Raw genomic sequence first — 21,252 nt, forward strand, 5'->3', positions numbered from 1 at the left:
GAAAAATAGACTTCATTAGTGATTTTTCAGCTCAGAGTGCCCTTGACAGAACGTGCAGAAGCTGAGCTTCTCTCTCTCCTGGTTGTAGTGCTTTGCATTTCACAGGTGGTAACTTGACTGAATGGTGAAAACATCTAATTTTCAGTACTTGTTTGGTTGGTTTCACTTGGCATAACTTATTTGGGGTTTTTTCTTTTCCCTTGTAGGTTTGCATCCAGTGGTATTACAACATAGTATATTTCCTTTTCAGTTAAAACAAAAAAAAAAAAAACAAACCAAAACACAAACATATATTTGACATTTTTTTTTAAACCCAGATTTATCTTTCCCAGAATAGGTAAATTAATAGTGTTGTCTTATGTGAATGCCTAAACATTAGATGAGGTGGATTTGGGCCTATGGGCCTAAACCACAGGAAATGCATTCCACAGTACTGCTGGCATTGGAATGCTGTATGGAGCCAGGTTTTCCATAGAGATCTACTGTCCTTCCACCTTTACTAAGCTGATTTGAAGAACAGCCTGTGACACTTACTTCTAGTGATTATTTCTGAATAGATGTTGGAGACCTGACTGCTGTTCAGGTGTGAGCTCATGTTACTTCTTAAATGGGTAAAAATGGGGTGGGGGAATTCTGTACTGCAGACACAAATAAGTAACCTCGGTTTTGTGATTGTGATCTCCCCTACCCTTTTCCCTTACCTATTGTCAGGTCTTCTCTGTTGCACAGTATAAGGTTCTTAACAGAGATTGGGACTTTGGTTTTTGTTTTGTAGCGAGGAGGGGAAAAAAATAACCCTATGCAAACATTTTAAGTCTCTGTGACATATTAAACTAGAGAAATTGCATTATCTTGGCTGGTTGGTAGCAGCAAGCTGTTTTGACACCAAATTTATTTAGGTTGAACAGTCTTTCAGCAGCAAGAGAGGAAAGCTTAGCGAGTTTATTTTATGCTGGAACATCTTGTATGTTCTTGTTTTGTGCAGAAGAGGAATATTACAGGGACCTGCACTTACTTTAATAGCTCTTCTGAAAGTCTCAGAACGGTTCGTAAGTGCTAAATTAAGTATGGTGTAGGCAGTTACATAATGTCCACGTTTTACAAATGGAGGATAATCATAGTTTATGAAGGTTAGCTGCACGAGACCACATAGCATCATTAACAGAAGTAGAAATAATGAATCATAGCCCTGAGTTCGTTGTGCTTATCTTCTCTGTTGTGGGTTTCAGGCACTTCAGTGTATGTTTGGCTGTAAGAGCAGAGAGGTTGTAAAGTACACACTGGTTAAGTAATTTCATTAACCCTGTTACCTCTGCTGGATTTCTCACTGTACTTACGAACTGTGCTCACAGGTCAATGCATTGATTGGAATTTTAAAATGAGTTGTATTGGGCCAATTTTCTTTCATATCAGATAGTTTTGTATTCCACAGTTTTATAAATATGATTAGGTAATGATATTCAGCATCAAGTTGTTTTTATAAGAGGTGTTTGAATTTCAATTTTTACATTTGTTCTATCACTTTTTAAAATCATGGCCTTTTTATACAGGCAAGCTTTTATCACAGTACTGTAGGCAAGGTACTTAAGAATATCGAATCAGCTCAGAATTAACTATACCAACTCGTTGGGTCATGCTTTTGACTTGGCTCCAGTCAACAACATGCTTTATAGAAATGCTCTATGTACCACTTCACAGTCTGGGTCTTTGGTCAGCATTGCCCAACTGCTTGGCCTTGTCATCAGCACTTCAAGCCATCTGATTTGGAAATTTGGAAATGTGTGAAAATCTTTTCATGTCCTTTTCTTTTTAAGGAAGTTGCTATGCAGCACTACTAGTCAATTAATACATTCTGTCTTAATTGCATGTTCTTTTAGTAGCACTGTGTGTGGAAGTGAGGATACTATACGAAACCTTTCTTTTTATCTATCTTGTTGTTACTTGATTATTCCCAATACTTCAGTGATAACATTAATAGAGCACTTCATATGCAGAACCCTTGGGGTAGAGATTTGCAAACTTCTGGCATTTGTTGCCAAGTCTGTGAAGTTTATTTCTTACAAAGCATTTTCACTCAGTGCTGTTAACACCAGCCCATGTCTGGGGCTGTACCAGTCCTTTACCATTTTATGCTGTAGGGCAACTTTCTAACATAATCAGACTTAAACTTTTCATTTGCTTTATTGTTAAGATTTACCTTTCACATGGCTTCTTGGTGTACCTCTTGAAGGCACTTGCCTTTTCCAATATTAACTATATGTTAGGTAGACTTTCATGAAAGGTTAGGGTTATTATGCATTATTGATCTTATTCATTTAAAATAGACAGCGTGACCTGAAACACTTGCAGAGTTTGGTCGACTAGGATAAGAATTTCCGTGTTGGAAGAGGGGTTGTATTACTGCCTGTGGGCAGCTTATTAACTCTAATGTTCTCTTAGTTTGTACTCTCACCTTGTTACCAGATTCATCTGAAGTGTTTTATTGTGTGGTAGCACAACAAAAGAGAATGTTATGCTAAAACATGATAGCATGAAAGTGTATGATAGTATAACATACTGGGGAATTATTAGTGCATCTACTGCACTTGCAAATAATTATATACAATTAAAAAGAAGTTTAGAGAATGCAATTTTATGACAGTTGTTTTTGGTGGAGGTTGGGTTGTGCTGTCGTATGGGGACAGTATATAGGGGGAGCTTGGAAAGAAAGTCCTCCTGTGTCTGCAGGGTTGGAGACTTTTTGGTACAAACAAATGTAGTCCTCTGGGAACAAGTACAATGAATTCTTTGTAGGGAAATATTCTTGGGGCTTCTCAAATGGGAAATGCATGGTGGACAGAAGATGCCCCAAGAGTATCACTATTTCCAAACTAATACTGTGACTAAAGAGGATTTAATTTCTTTGAGGGTACCTCAAGTTGCATCTGAAACGTGACTGTTCCCGTCATGCTAGGTATTCTTAAAATATGATTATTTTTTTTTATGTAATGCAAGTTGGAACTATGTAATAGTAATAATCAGTTATGATATTTGTAGACACACTTTTTAGCTTTTTTGCATACCTTTTATGCTTGCCTCCAACAATTTACTTTCTTGCAGTGTTTTCTTTGTTTCTGGTTTGGTGCTTAAGCCCTCAGTGTGAGACCTAGCTCTAAACTGTAAAACTCTCCTTCAGCGGCTTGCTTATGCTTGTGGCATTAACCTTTTCTGCAGGGGGTTGTGCTGTTTATTTACAAAATTCAATTTTCCATTTACAAACAGAATATTATTAAGAGAGTCTTCTTTTTACCAATTAGGTCAAAGTCCTAAAATTTTAAGACCTAAACCACATGGTTTAGAGCGAACTGATTCACAAACCATAGGTGACTTTACTACAAGAAGAAAGGGTATGTACTTTAGCACTGTATGTATATGGAGCTTTATAAAAATAAGTAAAACAAAAATTAAGAAAATTGTTATTCTAGAATAACTTTAACTCTCGTATAGTCTTTATATTTTACTTCTGTTGTAATCTAAGATCATGGATGCATTTTCCTTACCAAGCAAAAATGTTTCCTATATAAGAAATTATAGTCTTTCTGGCTTGGACATCACATGGAAACGTTTCATTGACACTAACATGGGTGTTCTGATCTTTTAAGTTATAGCTGTTCATATTTTGGATTTACTTTTGTCTCTTTATTTAGAAGCAAGTGTATGTATGACTTACCTGTAAGTTGCTTGAAATAACTTTTGTTAGGCAATAACCTGAAAACACAGTTTACTTGGGTTCTTGCTGTTGGGCAAACACTGAAATAAAGGAAAATATTGATCCTCTAAGCATTTAATAGTAGAGAGATTTATTTATGCATCTTAATGAGCATTGCAATTATCACCTTTGGTAAAGCCCATCAGACTAAGTTGGTGCCTTATATAGTCACAAGATGTAGAGGAGATTACAAATAATGGTAAAAATCTCACAGATGTGTCACTGGTCATAACCTTTGGTTGCTAAAGCCCATTGCAACTGGATGAAATATTTCTCCCGTTTGCAGTGGGCTTTGGACAAAGTCCTCGCTATTTCTTCTGGAGCAGTACCTTGCCTGCTGTTTATACCTGGCCAGGTAGTCTTAGGCCTTTACAGAGGACTTGAGCCAAGCTGATCATTTTTGTGTCACTCATGCTTTAATATCATCTTTCCTACATCAAGTTCAGTTCTGCCACTCTTATATGATACCTTATATTGTGAGATAGATGAGTTGTAGTTCTTCTTCTGAGTCTGTGGTGACAGCTTTTTATTAGCAAGTAAGTTAAAGTGGCAGAATTGCTGGAGTAGGCTTGATGTGCTTTGAGTGTGTAATTGTGACTTCTTAACAGAGAAAAGGAGAAAACTGTAAGGCATAAAGACTGATACTTATCCAGAAAACTTGAATGAGGAGTCCTTATGTTCAATATATGATAACTGACTTTTTAATAAACTCAATCTTGAAGAGTGAATATAATGAAAGTATGAGTACAGTTCTGGTTTTTCCCTGTGAGACAACCACACTGATTAAGCAACTGATTTCTCTCAGTTCCTCATGTCGTCACTTCTGACAGCTGTTACGCCACATGAACTACATGCCTGACATTTGATCTTAGTAAATCTGCTGATAAAAACTGATGGGGGGGGGGGCAAGGAGAGGAAGGCATGTTATTATAATGACATTGCATTTTATTTTCTAAAAACAGTTGTAGGGAAGATGAGGTTGAGATTCAAATTGTGACATCAGTTTGTGTGATTTTTATATGATTTTGATTTTTTGATTTTTTTTTTTCCCTCATAAGAAATTTAATACTTCCCCCCCCCCAAATTTAAGAGGGGTGAAACATACAAGCTGCAGGGGGGATAATGCGTTTCTCACTAATACTCTATTCTTAAGTACTCTATTGGTGGTTCTGTTCTGAAAATGGAATTTAAAAGTGGCACCTCTTCTAGAATAATGTGAGCTGTCATGGGTGGCACAAACACACCACTTCTCTGATCAACTATTAATAAGTACTGAAGCAAGCCAAGCACCTCTTGGAACTGAATCTTGGTTTTGGTTCACGTCTTTTTTTTGCAAACTTAGTTTTAGCTGCAGATTTTGCCCACACTTCTTTGAGCAGTGAAACCTCATCAGAAAGGGCACATGCATGCAGTGAGGACAGAGACTGCATAATAATTGTTCCTGAGCCAAAAAAAAGTACCTAGACTTGGTTCTACTTAAATAGTCCATCAGCCCTATGTCAGTTCAACAAGTCATCATGGCAGAGTAAAGATAGAACATAATCCTGCCATTTTCAGAGTCTCTTTTCAAAACAGAATTACTACATATAAGTATGTCAAGAAAAAAATTTAAATTGGGGGGGGGGGGGGTGTGTCTAATTATATTGCTCTTCAGTACCTGGAAAGATTAAAAATGGAAGTTAATATGTCATGGCTTTCTGAGAGCTGAACAGTGTCTTCTTTTCCTAAATAGCATTTACTATTTAGAAAATAGTAATTTTTCTTCTTTATTTAGGCTTTGAAAAGTTATTAAATATATGTTTAAGAATGTACTGTGGTTTAAGATTGTCTGTTTCTTATGTAGCAAAACCAGCTCCTCTAGAAATAAAACCTCTGCCTGAATGGGAAGAACTACAAGCTCCAGTTAGATCTCCCATCACCAGAAGCTTTGCACGAGAGTAAGTTTCTTGGCTTTTCCTCATTTGGAGTAATTGTTTTCATTGACTAGAATGTTAATAAATGTGTGTACATCTGTATTATATTTTTGGCCTGTGTAATACAAATTGAGGTTTCCTTTGGAAGTGTGTGTATATATGTGTGTGTATATGTATATATGCTCACATGCACTGAAACAAAAATTGTCCCTATGAATTTCTGTTTTGTAATATTAAATAAGGTGCTGTGTATAACCAAAGAATGTGATGCTCTAGTAAACTTGAATGAAAAATTCAGCTCTAATATGCTTATTTTTGTTGTTTACCAGGAGGTTTAAGATATTCAAGATGTATTGTTTGTAAAATAATTCCTGGTAATTAGCTCCTCCAGGTTTCCCATGTCTCCCAGACCGGATTCAGTTCATAGCACAACTTCCAGCAGTGACTCGCATGACAGTGAAGAGAATTATGTATCCATGAATCCAAATCAGTCCACTGAAGACCCAGTATGTAACATCTACATCTTAACTACTCTCTTCCTGTGCAGTCCTTATCTTTAAATCATGCAAACACAGATCCTTCTACTCAACATCACTCCCTTTATACTTCTAGATCAAAATAGTAATAAAATGTCTGTAGAAAAACTGTAGAGAAAAATCTTTTAATAAGATTTCACTGAAGAGGAGCACAATAATATATAAAGAGAATGGTTAGTGTACATATCTATTGTACAAAACAGTTCAGTGTATGACTTTTGTTCCTCTTCTTCTTTGTAATTGCTTGCCCTGGCCTATGCACCAGTTCAGTATTATGACATGAAGGGAAATACACTGTCTCAATATCTCTGAGACATGCTTAAAAGCCTTTATTAAAAGGATATCTTCCAAGAAACGTGGAAGGAACAGAGGGAAAAAGGGTCTATATTTGTTTTTTACTTTCTGTAAAACCTGAGCAATATATACTTTTATTAGGCTTCTTTCAAAAAAGAGGATAGAAGGGTGGTTTTTTTTGTATTGAATATCTGTATTCCCCTTTGTGGGAGAATTTTCTCAGACAATAAAGTTTCAGATATGTAAGTGAAGAGCTAGTTGGGAAAAGTTAATGATGTGTGCTGTTGGGTTGGGGGGGGGGGTGTAGGAGAGAAAGAAGAACAAGCAATAATAGTATTTTAAATTGAGAGAGTAACAGTAGATCTAGACTTAAACTAAGGTGTGGTCCAGAAGACCCATAAAGCACTGGAGAAAAAATGGTACTTGAGTTCAGCTTTTTGTTCAGTATAGTCCAATGCATTCATCGCTTTTTTAAGTCTTGGGCTCTTATTAGGGAATACAGCAGCATTTCTCATCTTTAAAGCGTTATAAAAGACCCTCTTTGGGGAGGGCCTGCCTAGCACCTCTTTTGTTCTGTTCGTTTGTCTGCTGCCTTATATGGCATGTGCTAGCCTATTTCACTGCACCCTGGACTCTCCTCCTCTCGCAGTGCTGCTTGCTTCCCCATCCCCTGCTGCTCTGGATACCCTCCCTGTTCTCCTCCCGTCTCCCTCCTCTCCAGCTCACCACTGCTGCCTCTGGAATGCTGCCTTTTAGGGTCCCCCTGAGCAGCCCACTCCTGCTGACTCCTCTGTGGCAGCTCTGACTTGGTGCAAGCTCAGGACCTTGCAGAGCATCCTGGCTGGTGCTTTGTATGATGTCCAACCTGCCAGCAATGCAGGCATGCTTTCAGGTGAAGTGTGCTTCAGCAGTGGGGAACTGATGATGTAAACTTAGACTCTCTCTTGCAAGGGGCATTGGTAAGTAACTGGGAACAGATGCAAAAAACATCCCATTTGACCCAAAGGTTTAGATTTGCCTGTGCCCCCAGTTCTCCCTGCAGCAGAATCAGAGTTCAAATTGGGGATTTCTGTTGATTCTTACAGTGCCATCTCAGGGGGTTAACTTCAGTGCCAAGGTGGTATAATTAATATCACAGCTCAGACAACCTGTCATTAATATCTTCTGTTTGCTTGCACCGTTCATTCTTTAAGGTCGTTCTACAGATTTCTTATCATTTTCATTTACGTATAAAGTTTCTGTTTTCTAATGCCTATGTTCTGCCTTGTATAATTTGTTTGAAATAACAGATTATTTTTTATTTTAAGACTAATAGCTTTTTTTTGTTATGCTGGAAACTTTGATACAGAACCTGATTTTGTATGTTAAATAAGCAGAAATCTGGTTAGAGAATTTGGGCAACAAAAATGTTTGTGTTTGTCCTTGTTACCACTTGCAAATAAAAGAGTTGGATGATACAGATCTAATGAATAACTGTAATTTAAAAATCCCAGCCCATTAAGCTTTAACCCATAAAATATTTTGTTTCCTAGAGAACCCGAACATTTCCAGATATCTCAAGTCCTTTGTTTTAAAATGTGACAATTACATAGATGCTTTAGAAATTTTTATTGGTTCCAACTGCATCTTAGAATGGAGGCCATACATTTGCATCTTCTGTCATCAGCTTTGAAGCATCTGGTTTGGACATGTCATACTTCTGTTTTATTTAATAAAATCAGCAATATTCTGCTTTTTTATTCTGCTTTCTCTTTCAAGTTGCTGTCAGCCTTGCCCTTCTGTCTTTCCGTACTCCTTCCTCTTCATTTTTTGCTGACTGCTGCCCTCTGTCTTCCTTTTTTTTTTTCTTTATCTTTTAGAGAAGAGTCCTTCTATTGTACTGTTCCTATAACACCTGTTAAGAGGGAGGGATCAGGCTGGGAGAGGACAGAGGAGGTGAGGTTGTAAAAGTCTGGGCTAATTGAAATTTAGGTATATATAATGCAACTTCAGGCAGCCGTACACAAAAATTCCAAAGCTTTAATCTTTTGGTCTTACCAATTGACAGATACTTTCTGATTTTCAGCTTAATCGTGGTCTTTCAATTAAATGTAAAGGCTTCATTTGAAGTTTTGCCGCTATTTAACAGCAGTTTAAAGAAATAAAGAGTTTGTAATTAAGTAATGCTAAATTTGAGATGTAACAACTTCATTAAAAAAGAACAAAACACACTCCATTCTTATTTCATGATATCAAAGGGATGTTACGTGGAAGGCACAGATTGCTTTGGTGACAACCTTAAATTCTGGGGGGTTGGTTTGCGGGTTTTTCCCTCCTTTTGGCTTTCAATTCTGTCCCACTTTTGGCTTAAAATATATCCCTTTGTTATACAATGTCAATGAAATTTGCATGGTTTCACTGGTTACAAGACCTCTCAGTTCTTTAACCTTTACTATTTTGGCAGTTTATAATAAGCATGTTTGATACTGTGCACCATTAGCATGTACATTTGTAGCTGAAGTTATTTATATTATAATTTCAGAATTTGTTTGGAAGCAATAGTCTTGATGGAGGAAGTAGCCCTATGGTAAAACCTAAAGGAGATAAACAAGTAGAGTATTTAGATCTGGACCTAGATTCAGGAAAATCTACCCCACCTCGTAAGGTAAGCAAATCTTCAACTCTTGCATTTCTGCTATCAAGAGTTTAAAACTTCTTTACAGGGAGTTGCTGGGAAGGAGGGAACCTCCAGCAGGATCATCTTAACTAGTTTGTCAAATAGTCAATCAGAGAGCCTGTGTTGGACCTTTTAGAGAAACGTGCTTGTTCTACATCTGTTTGGGGACATCTACTCACTTCTATTGTTCATTTATTGTAACATGTTTTTTTCTCTCTTGCCTTTCCCAGAAAAAGAGCAGTGGTTCAGGCAGCAGCGTGGCAGATGAGAGAGTTGATTATGTTGTAGTCGACCAGCAGAAAACACTAGCACTGAAGAGCACAAGAGAAGCATGGACTGATGGGAGACAGTCTACAGAATCTGAAACACCTACGAAGAGCGTGAAATGAAAATACTGCTTTTTCTTCAAAGAACAGAAAGGAGTGAATTTTGAAGAATTACAGAACCACAGTGGCAGTGTTGTTCGACTTGTGTGGGACCTGATTCACTGGTGTGTGAATAGGTTCTTGACTGAATAGGATGGAAGCCAAAGGACACTTTGAATATATCAAAGGAATTTTAAGATCATAAATTGGCTCTGTGGTTTCTGGAAAAATGGCAACTTGTAAATAACATGTAAAATAGCATCACTTAGTTTTCAGAAAGCCTTTTGTTCTGTAGTTAACACATTTTTTGTAGTATTACTATGTTTATGCACTTTTTCAGTTACAATGTTGGTTCAGGTATTCCCAGTTAGTGTACCTTAATGCCTAATTCATCTGGAGAATTATTTTTTTTTCCCTTACACTACTATTCCTTGCAATTTTAGGTTAATTAAGCTACATGTAGATACAGAAATTAATATTTGAACTTCGTTTTAACAACTTGAAGTCGAATTTGCAGAAGTACTTTCGCAATTGAATAATCTACTTGAAATGCCAAGAGACGACCGTTAGTTACGTACTTGTTTCTATTTAATACATGCAAGATTATTGGAAGCCTACAGGTTACCTTCCTAACAAAAATTGCTGTGAGTTAATAATAATGAACTGTACTGGGTTTAGACCTACAATCCTGGCTTATATGTTAGTTGTTAGCGGTGGAACTTCCATTGTATTTTATTAATGACAGTGTTCTGTGTTCAATAGGTGAAGATTCTGCAGGGTGGGATCTTACACTTTTAAAGACTGAATAATTAAATATCAAGTAAGCCTGCAAACCACTGATGGCATGCAGTAATATTGTGATCTCACACTTATTAACAAGAAATAACCTTTATATTATTTACAGAAGGTAGAGTATATAAATCAGGTACGTACCAAGCACTGTTGTGCTAATACACTGATCAGGTTTAGACAATGAGCTTTAGTTTTGTACTATTTAGAAGTTCTAATGTCAGTTTTCAGTTGAAGATTAATGGGACAGTTTGACATCGCTGTTTGTAGTACTAGCAAAATACTGTGATTTTTGAATTAGACATTAATTCAAATGGAAAAACTATGTTTTGACACCATAGTGCCCTTCTTATGATCTCTATTTTACTTTAATCTCCTGCTTGGCCTTATATTTAAATCCCTATGCAACTGATATTTTATATCTCTGTTTTTAAAATTAGATAATATACTTAAATGATCCCCTTGTAAACCACTTGTTCCTCTTTCCTGGTACAGGATTTTAAGCTCTGTATACTGTGATCCTTTATTTTACTATGCCAGTTCCAAATAATAATCTGCCTTGGTTTAGAAACACTTGTTTGTTATTTGGAAGAAGACAGAGGTCTTTGAATACATGAATGAGTTAGGTCTAGATAGAAAACTTACTAACACTATTATTTTTTTTTTTTTTTTTTTACACAAACACCCTCAAGTAAGTGGTTGGTTTTATTTTCCTGCCCAGGTGTTTTATTTTGTCCAGATGATTTAAAAGTTGAGCATAGAGCTGTGTTGTTTTCTGGCATGTTGGCCTTTAGTACTGTGCCTGGTTGTTTCTCTCCCCTCACAGCCACAATCTACAGTATGTAAATTACCTTATTCTTAACAAAGGTTCTTTCTAAATTAGTAATATTCTGATGCTTTGAATGTTCATTTTAAGAAAGAAACTAAACACAATGCATTTTGAAGTGAATTTTAAATAAATCATGTTGTTCAGTTTTGGTGTGTAAACTCTGTCCTGTGAAACACAAACCGACGTTAATGCATCTATGAAGGTGCCCGGACACTAACCACACTTTTCAAAATTATAGATTACTTCTTAGTACCTCTCAAAAAATATCTACAGCTAAAACAGTGTTCCTAATGAAAGTCCGATTTAAAACTGCACTGGACAGCTAAATAATCTGAATTCCCAGTCTTCTGGGAACCAGAAGAAGTAATGTGAGCCAGGGGCCTTGATGGCTCAATCAGAAGTAGCTCAAATCTGTAGAGATTCTGGAGTTGTAGCTCAGCTCTGCTTTGATGGTCTTCCTGTCCAAAAACGAACTCTTCTTCAGTGATTCTACCATTGAAGCACCCATTAAGCACAGTGAGTAGTAGTAACTAATGTCATGACAGTTCTGTTTTAGGACACTGGCTTTATGCATGTTACCAGTGTAATGACAGCAGTGCCCTCCACTGCTGAGATGCCTGCAATTCATTAGCAGATGTGGTTAGATAATCACTTTGCTGTTTATTCTACATAATTGTTTTGGTGCTTGCCATTGAGAAGAAGCATCCATACTGTGGACTCCTGTGCTCATGTGTGCACCCATGGAGTAAAATAATCTTGGAATATTTCAAACTCGTGTTTCCTTCACTCTCTCAAGCTTGGTTACTGTTAGCCCTGTGTAACCTTCAGTTACTACCTTTGTGCGGACACTGTAGTTGATGGTTGGATGGGTGCTGGCGGAAACTCCAGTAGGTATCCGTGCAGGAGTGGTTTGTGAGCATTGTTTGTCAGGTGTTCTTTTTCAAACAGGTAAGTTCTTGTTTCACTAAAACAGAATGTTATCAGTATGTCAGTCTTGTCACAAACAAGAGTAATTTTTAACTGCAGATATATGTGTAATAAATCTTTTACAAATACACAAAATCTTGTTCACAAAATTCAAAAGAAAAACTTAGTTCCTTATTCACTCGGATTCTAAAGATGGTTTGGTATCACTTCATGCCATAATTAGCATAACATGTTATCTGGTATCTGCTAATGGCCACACTTCCACACACTGTAGCTTCATGAAGTGCAGGTGTAAACACAGCTGTTCTGTTCTGCTAAGGATTTTTAAAGTGCCACTGAAAAGGATGAAAAGACAAAAATGTTATTGTTAAGTCTTTTTTACTTTACTGAGATTTGTAATGAGGCAAAAAAGAAATTAACAATCTGTCCACATATGGCAGTTGTGACATACTGCCACACATAGTATGTACAGGCCTACTGCTGTCTTGCTGTTTTAATTAAGTAATTTAGAATACATTGCTCTCTGTAGCTAAATAGGGAGTGGTGGGCAGCTCTATAGCTTTCACACTGCACTAAGAGTTAAGCAAGATTTTTGGCACAGTTAAATTTTAGCTTACTGTTACTAACTGCAGCAGGCAATCTATATAGAATCATAGAATCATAGAATAGTTAGGGTTGGAAACGACCTTAAGATCATCTAGTTCTAACCCCCCTGCCATGGGCAGGGACACCTCACACTAAACCATCTTACCCAAGGCTTTGTCCAACCTGGCCTTGAACACTGCCAGGGGTGGAGCATTCTATGTATAGATATATATAAAATATAGATACAGTTGTCTTGCAAAACTGCTTTGGAAACTCAGCAGCCCTGGACACACCTTGTATTCCCTTCTTTACTACAGAGCTTTATGTCATAAAAAGCCAAAGGATATTTATTTGTTCAAGGAAAAGGTGTTGCCATACAACATCAGTGTGCAATTTTAGAAAGAAATAACATCCCTTAATCTGTTTGGATATTTCACACTTGTAGCTCTTAAGCTGAGCACTATTCACAAATGAACTTAAGTTTGGAGATTGTCCTCTCTATTTCTTGCAGCTGCTTCTGTTTGTCCAGCAGTTAGTGTAATCAGTGTTTCACAAAAGCCTGGTTGTAGATGGACCAAATACCAAGTTGTGAGGGGTTTGACTGGCTTTTTGTTCTATCTGAAAAAGTGTGGGTCTCAACCTCAGGAGGTGCAGATAGAGACAAAAGAGAAAAGGTGCTTGAGATGTATATGAACAGTGTCTTCGACACTGAAAGTTTCCTAGTATATGTTTATGGTTCTTGATGTTAATTTTCAGTAACAAAAGTGGGAGAATAGCAGGTACTGCATGCATGACTAGTTGAAAGGCTTTTCCCATCTTGTTAGATAGAGACTATTCTCATGCCGATGATTTTCTTTTTAAATGGTCTTTAAAATTTTCATGTTTTATTTGAAAGGGACAATCTTTGCTTCATCATCTTTGTAAGAAACAAATCAGCTGAAGTGTACAGTTTTGTACTCTGCAGTGTACACACATAACATCAGAAGCACTAAACATTTCGATAAATGCAAAATAAGTATCTTGCTGTGATGCCTAATTTAGTAAACCAGTAGAATTATTTTCCAGTTTCTAAACCACAAGGCATGGGCCACTGCTGTTTATTTTTGTGTTGAAGAACAAAAAGTAAATGTTAGAAAAATTTTTTAATTTTGAAATGGTTTAGTTTACTATGGTAAAAGAGAATAAGAAAAAAACCTACACATTTTAAAACATAAAATACCAAGTTAAAATGGAGACTCTCAAAATTTTCTTGCAGTTACAAGGTCAGCATTTGTAGTAATCATTGTCATTCACTTTTGAAGATTCTTACGGGATCCATCATTGTTGCCAAGCCTTGTCCTGGTAGGTCTTACCTGCAATGAAACAATAAGAAAATGTCTCTCATCAATTTTCAGAGGCTAATCCTACTATTATGAGTTTATTAAATGCTGTTTGAGGTTCTCTTTGGATGGTGCTAGGTGCTAGTGTGTGTATGTGGGGCTTGCACAGGATACCAAGACTTGATTGCACTTTGGGAGAGGGTGTGGAAGTTCAGTCTTCTGAATGTACTTAAAAGGTGCAGTACAAAGTGGAACCAGAATAGACTGAACACTTTTAAGTATGAAATAAAATGCTTTTGATTTGGAAAAATAAAAGGCTTGCAGTAGGGCATAACATTTTATTCTAGCTTAGCTGTAGACATGGCAGGATTGCTGAACTGTTTTTGACCTAGGTGTAGTGTGCCCAGTGACTACCTAGTGACTACCTGTGTAATCTAACAGTGTCACTAACTAGATATCAAAGGAACAATACTTAAAGCTACAGGTAAAGTACAGATTTGTACTCTAAAACCCTATTTACAAAAAATATGTTGGTATCTGGAAAGCTAATCATTGATACTGAATGAGAGTAAATACAACTGGGCAGCTGAAAGTTGTCTTTACTACATTTTTAATCAGGTGGCCAGAATAGGAGAAAAGTACAGTTATGCATTATGTTTCCCAAATTCCTACCAGACTTTAAATTATGTAAGATTTTGTATTCTTATGCTTTTTTTCCAGGGAATATAGAGGAAGGAATCACTACTGTTGCTCTGCACTTGTGCTGTGGAATTGCTTGTAAGCAAGCAGTACAGGCTTACTGAAATGTTTGTTTAGGATTCCCCCCCCATCCCTGTTACTTGTTAGTGGTGAAGGATGCTGGCCTGGGAGCTTTGGAGATGCCTCAGACTAGCCTGCTGGAGTGCCTCATTTTGTGTTTAGAGTTAATTGCATCAAAATTGTGATTCAACCCTCTGCTGAGGTTGATTTCATAATAATACATATCGATCATGATGTACATACTTAGGTTTGGTTGGTTTTTTTAATTAATCACAGTTGAGACCGGAATGTTGAAACAAACGGTATTCAGAGTGAGGCCCCATAATCTGTAGTCAGGCATGGGGCAGCATTTTTAAAAGGCATTCAGTGTAACAGGGTTGCGAGTTCCACAAGCATGCAAATCCATTGTCTGATCTTCTGAGGAGCAGACTTTAATATTCAAGGCACTGGTGTATCCTGTTTAAGTAAGTAAAAGTTCCAAGAACTTTTTCAGAATAATCTCACTTCTACTTAGGTATGTAACTATAAGTTTAGGATCTAAATTCTAAAAATACTCTTTGTGTTTTAATTTTTTTTTTCCCCTGCATAAATGAAATGATGATCCTGAAGACATGTTTACCATTAGTTCTGTTCACTGACAGCTTATTAAAAAGGAAGGAGTAGACTTGGCCCTCGGAGAATTTTTGAAAAGAAGTTAAAAAAGGAGCTGACGAGGCCCAGGTTTTAGCCTCTGATCTGCCTTGCAGTGAGCTCCCTTCCCCTTGTTACATGATAGAGTGCAGCTACCCCTGATTTCAGTGCTCAGTTTAGAAGTGGGGACAGAAATTCTGTGGACAATGTCAGAGGTGCCAGCTAGCTCTGGAAAAATGCTGTGCTTAAAAATTAGTTGGTGAGCCAGCCATTCAAGCTGCCCTGGGATACAGTCCCCTTGGAAGTGTTTGGCAAGAAGGTGAACAGGTTCTGGTTTATGGTCCAGTCTGGTCTTCAACCTGTTTTTGTGGAAGCTTATTCTGGACCTACTTTTTTGATAGTGCTTCTTGTAGTGTGTGACAGGGCACACAGATTCATTAACGGTTTCAGCTGGTTTTTTGTCAAGGTGTACTTGCATAAAAGGGATAAATTTCCATTTGCTAGTTCTAAAATCTTCCTTTAGGTTCTCTTTTAGTAGGTGCATTGTATAGGAATTTGGAAACCTTAAATGAAGCAAGCAGTTGCAGTTCTGTAAACTGGGATGAAATTTTGCTTAAACAAAACATAAAATAACCCCTCAGCCCTTTAAAAAAACAAAATCCCCATAACTTTATTTCAACTGTATATCTTTATTTAGTGTTTTCTATTTATAAGTTACTATCTTCAGGTGAACCACAACGATGCTGACCTTTTCTCTTTCCTTCAAAAAGCATCCCTTCAGATCACTGTCAGTTATGCTGGCTGGGGATTTCTGCTCAGGGCTGCTGAAGTAACTGTTTGGCTGACTCCCTTCTGGTCAGGTGCTTCTCTAAAACTATCGGTTCTGGGCACACAGTCTCAGATTTTTTTTTCTTCTCTTAATAGTTTTTATTTTCCCTGCATCAGGACGATCTGAATAGAAGCTCTTATATTTTCCATAAGACACTTAGTTCTTTGGTGAAGTATTACTGTGATTTCCTGTGTCTTTCTGGCTTTTTTTTCCCCCCAAGTATTCTGTTTCATTAAAGGAGGTTTGAAAACTAATTTATAATAGCTGCTCTGTTTTTCATAAGTGAGCAGAAGTTTTCTTACCAAATAATCTCTGTTATTCAGAATAATCACTAATGCAGAAAGGAATTCAGATGATGATGATGTGTACAAACTGGTAACTCAAAAGAAGTGAATAATACACAATGTGTATTCATGTGTAATACCAAGGACTTGGAAAATGTGTGTCACAAAGCAAGCACAGTCTACAGCACACGTAAGAATACACTCTTTTTGCAAGAACAAGTGTATTGGAAGCCCCTGTATGTCCTATGTATTCTGATCTGTAGAATATAGATATAGTTACAGAAAAGTAGGGGTAGATACTGCATTTTTTCATAGGAAAAAAACCAACATATTACTGCGTTTTGGTTGAGCCTTTCAGTCACAGCAGCATGCAAATAAAACCTAAAAGCATTTTTTTTTTTTTTTTTAATTATGGGTTTCTTCTCTGAAAGTGCTGCTTGTTAAAGAATCTCCAATCTGAAGATTTCTGTAACAAGTATCAGCAGTTGGCCCTATATGGGGTACATTTTTTGCATGGGTAAATTTTATTGACCAAAAGGCTTGTTTTAAACTGGGCACAAGCAGAGTCTGACATGCTATCTGGATGTGTTGCTGTCACCAAATGTTCACTGGTTTGTGGTTGTGCAAAAAATGAAAGATTTCTTGTCTTTGCATACCACTATTTTTGTAGACTGCTTTTTGAAGATAGACCTAAAACATGGTAGGCTTACAAATGCTTGTTACAGTTTGCTAAAACACTGCAGGTGCTGTTTATTTTGTATGGAGTTGTAACTTTGCTAGAATGGTTACACTGTAATCTGAATGTCATCTCCACTGTACACAACATTTAAAGAGCACATGGATAGAAGTTTATACATTTATATGTGGTAAACTCTAAAATGTTTTGTTGCATTAATGAATCTACTGAAATTAACATATGGCATCTTTTGCATGTGTTGATTTTCTGTGTGAGGTTTTTGTTTTCTAGTGAAAATCAATGATTCTCAATTATGATGAAGCTATGCCTTTGCTGATGGGCACAGAATTTTTTTATTTTGTTTTTTTGTTTGTTTGGTTGGTTTTTTTGGTTTGTTTGTTTTTAACCGGGCATCGCATGATTTTGATGGCTGATTTGAGTCTGTGTGTATATATACCACCTGTTGCCTGCAGCATCATTAATCTTAAGACTGGAAGAAAAATGATGGTGACAGAAAAGAGATGGCTTTCAAGTAGGCCTGATGTTAATTCCCTTTGGATAGTCTAGCTCAATGTCAGCATTGTGAGGGGCTGACAGAAAAACTGTCAGTATCTAATTTCACTCTGTAGTATTTTACTTTTGTGTTTTAAGCTAAACTTTAAAGAACAACACAACCCCCCAAGATCTGAGTGCAAACCAGGCTCTCTCCCCTCGTATCTTCTTGAGTCCAAATGACTGCCATATGTCTAATGGTGTGACCACAAACAACTCTATTTCATTCCTCCCATTTCCCAAACTTTGGGAAGATTTATAGTGTTGATACATGTACAGCAATGCTTATTAGTGTGATTGCTGCGCAACTATAGTATCATTTAGAGTTGCTCTTACTTGTGGTATTTCAATTTCTTGTTTAACAAGAAGTCATCTAAAGAATATTGAAGTTATGATTACACAACTGAGCAACAAAATTGAATTGAAAGACGTGTTGCCTGAGAGATTTGACAAAACTCTGTAATTAAACTGTTCTTTACTAACTTCATAAGCATGTTAATAATTAGTTGTTTCTACAGCTTAGTACTGGCTGAGGGAGGACTTTTTTCCTTACTGTGTATTTGACCGTATGTTGTTGTTTAGCATATTAGTAACCTCTGTCATGAGCTGCTTTATGCTGCTGATTGCTTTTAATGTAAGGTCTCCATATTTGGGCTCTATATGGACTGTTACGGTTTCGTGTGTTCGTGAACATGTTCATGTTAACTTGAAAAGTCCTTGTTCCTGTTTTGCCTGGGGTTTCTTATTTGGTTTTGGGAATTTGTTTGTTTGTTTGTTGGAGGGTTTTTTGTTGTTTCTTAGGTTTGGGTTTTTCTTGGCATAGTCATCTGCCCTGCTGTTAGGACTTTAAGAAATTTAAACCTTTAGTCTCACTTTCCACCTTTGACAAGATTTATTTTTTTTTTTTTACTACTATTATCATACCTGCCCCTGTCCTTGCTAGAAGTGTAACAGTTTGGGTTTTTTGCCTCTAGCTGAGCCTTATCGTCTGAGCATGGTGGAGATTTTGGTAACTTTCTGCTGTTCCATAGCATAGTTCTCTTCACTTGAAAATAGCTTGTCCAAAACTGACATAGGAGTTGTCTCCTAGTGATATTGCTTGCTTGCAGCAGTACAGGGTCCATGGCAACTTCAAGTGCTGGTTTTGGCTGGGATAGATTTAATTTTCTTCACAGTAGCTGGTATGGAACTATATTTTGGATGAGTGCTGGAAACTGTGTTGGTAACACAGGGATATTTTTGTGACTGCTGAGCAGGGCTTACACAGGGTCAAGACCTTCTCAAACTACCCCAGTAGTGAGTAGGCTGGGGGTGGACACAAAGTTGGGAGGGGAGACATCCAGAACAGTTGACCCCCAACTGACCAAAGGGATATGTCAGACCATATAGCATCATGCTCAGCATATGAACTAGGGGGAGAAGTTGGCCAAGGATTAGTGAGATTTGAATGAAGGTGGTGGTTTCCTCCCTTCTTCCCTTATTGTCTCACCTTCTCCACTAAGCCATATCTTACCTGGCAATTTTATTCTGATTATAAAAGATGGTGTCAAGGTGCTGAATCATCCTTGCCTGTCTTCCAAAATTCCTGACTCCTTCCCGAGGAACTTTACCCCAGTTTTCTTCACCAGTAATCTCCCACGTGTGGTTTTGTTTGAGTGAAGGGAAACAAGGGTGCAAAATGGGAGGAGAAGGAGGAGGGTGTAGTTTGCTTCCCACCTTCACCTCCACTCCACACCACACACACAGAACTGCATTATCTGAAGCAACTCCAGAAGAGGAGAGGGGGCAGAAGCCAAGGCAGAGCAGATCAAAACTGGACACAAGACTGCTGGAATAGTATAGGCAGCTAAATTAATGCAATCTAGTATAATTTGTTGCTGCATAGCTTTAAAAGTTAAAGCTGTCTCCCTGAATACAGAGAAGAGCCTTCAACAAAGCTCAGGGACTGTGTTTTCATGGATGATAAGAAACTGAAGTAGTGGGAAAATATGTCAGTAAATCTGTTACTAGTTGAGAAATCCTATTCTAGGAAAATGGAAATTTTTCTGGAAATTTATTGTTCTGAGTAGTTTTGGCAGAAATGAAGTGACACAATCTTTTGGAAATGTCAAAGCTAATAATTATAATTTCAAAGAAATTTTAAAGGAAGTCAATTAAAAAAAAAAAAACAAACCCCACAACCCCCACACTAATGGAATGAAGAGTTGTAATAACCATCATGGAGATGCTCTCCATTTAGCTGTACCTTCATGATTACAATAGTTAACCAGGGTGCTGGAGATGCAGCTTCACAAACCTGTGGAGTATACTTACTGGGTCCATCTACTTTAACACCACTTCTGAATGCAGACATACCTAGAAATGTAACATGCTCTGGTACCTGGTGGCTGGTAAGGTAAGTGGGGGGGGGGATCAGTGAGGATCACTCCCCTCCTTAGCAGAGGTAGTGCAGTTGTAGATACGCTCAGACGTGCTGAGGCTTCAAGTCAGGAGCAGGCACCACGCTTTATTCAGCAGGTCTATAAAACCCTGCAAATTTTGTCTGGATCCTTCAACCAGGCAACATGAAGGAAGGTAACTTGAGTGGTCTGCTCTGGCTATCTTCAGGGTGAATGTTCAAGTTCCGCTCAAAATTCACTCGTTCCTGCTGGAAAAATGGTCTATTAGATGACCTGAAATGGCTCTGTTTTCACGGAGACCTGCTATTTCATAGGTTCGTAGAATGGTTTGGGTTGGAAAGGACCTTAAGCCAACCCCCTGCAATGGGCAGGGACACCTTCCACTAGACCAGGTTGCTCAAAGCACTAACATCCTTGCGTTTTATTTTGAAGAGCACACCATGAGGCTACCAAGCACCTTTCGTTGACAAGCCTTCATGCCCTTGATGGGATAGGAGGGCTGTGATGTTAGTTAACTTCAGCCCACCTCTTGCTTTTAACAGTTAAAAGATGTACCGAGGAACCGCTGCACTAACCTGCCCGATTTTCAACGAGATTGCTTTATTAATGTTACTTTGGACCGGGTTTAATTACTAACTACAGCTGCTCAAACGCTCCCGCACCGGCGTACGGCCTGCTGACAGGGCTGCGGCTGTGCTGCTCCCTCTCAGCAACCTCCCTTCGTGCACGCGTTAAGGGCTCCACCCTGGCAGCAGCTCCGCCACGGCGCCCCCAGGACGCGGGGCCGCGCGCTGCCGGCCTCTTCGCGTTCCGCCTGCCGGACACGGCGGTTGGCGGCACGAACGGCCCCGCCCCGCCCCTCCGCTGAGCCGTTGCCCGCCTGCGCGCTCCCGAGGGGGCTGACGTCACTGCCTCCCCCTCCCTGAGGCGGCGGCGGGCGCCGCGAGCGCTCCTCCTCCTTCGCTGTGGGCCGAAGGGGCTGCTCGCGCCCGCGTACTGGCTCCCGCCGCGCCGCACGCCGGCGGCGGGGCTCTCGCGAGAGCGGGGAGCCGGCTCGGTTCCTGGTTGGTGGGCGCCGGCCCGCCGGGAGGAAAAGCCGGGGCGGCAGCGGGGACGGGCCTAGCCGGCGGCCGCGCACTAGCCTCAGAACTTCTCTCCTCGA

The 21,252-nt window shown here is 38.5% G+C and overlaps 1 protein-coding gene across 11 annotated transcripts in view; it reads left to right on the plus strand.

Moving 5' to 3' along the window:
* The window catches only part of GAB1 (GRB2 associated binding protein 1), a 100,848-nt gene extending 89,569 nt beyond the window's left edge, over nucleotides 1–11,279 (plus strand). For 6 of the 11 annotated variants that reach the window (XM_057419418.1, XM_057419446.1, XM_057419431.1 and 3 more), the window contains 5 exons: nucleotides 3,297–3,386; nucleotides 5,592–5,685; nucleotides 6,044–6,167; nucleotides 9,013–9,135; nucleotides 9,378–11,279. In XM_057419418.1, coding sequence (XP_057275401.1) covers nucleotides 3,297–3,386; nucleotides 5,592–5,685; nucleotides 6,044–6,167; nucleotides 9,013–9,135; nucleotides 9,378–9,536 — 590 coding nt within the window. In that variant the 3' untranslated portion in view covers nucleotides 9,537–11,279. Of the gene's footprint in view, nucleotides 1–3,296; nucleotides 3,387–5,591; nucleotides 5,686–6,043; nucleotides 6,168–8,350; nucleotides 8,427–9,012; nucleotides 9,136–9,377 lie in introns of those variants that run through there. The other 5 variants (XM_057419439.1, XM_057419463.1, XM_057419425.1 and 2 more) reach the window with 4 other exon arrangements.
* Nucleotides 11,280–21,252: the final 9,973 nt, after the last annotated feature.

This window comes from Pezoporus wallicus, unplaced genomic scaffold (assembly GCF_028554395.1).
Source record: "Pezoporus wallicus isolate ANWC-B61680 ecotype Strahan unplaced genomic scaffold, APGP_CSIRO_Pwel_v1 contig_6597, whole genome shotgun sequence".
Lineage (NCBI taxonomy): Eukaryota > Metazoa > Chordata > Aves > Psittaciformes > Psittacidae > Pezoporus > Pezoporus wallicus.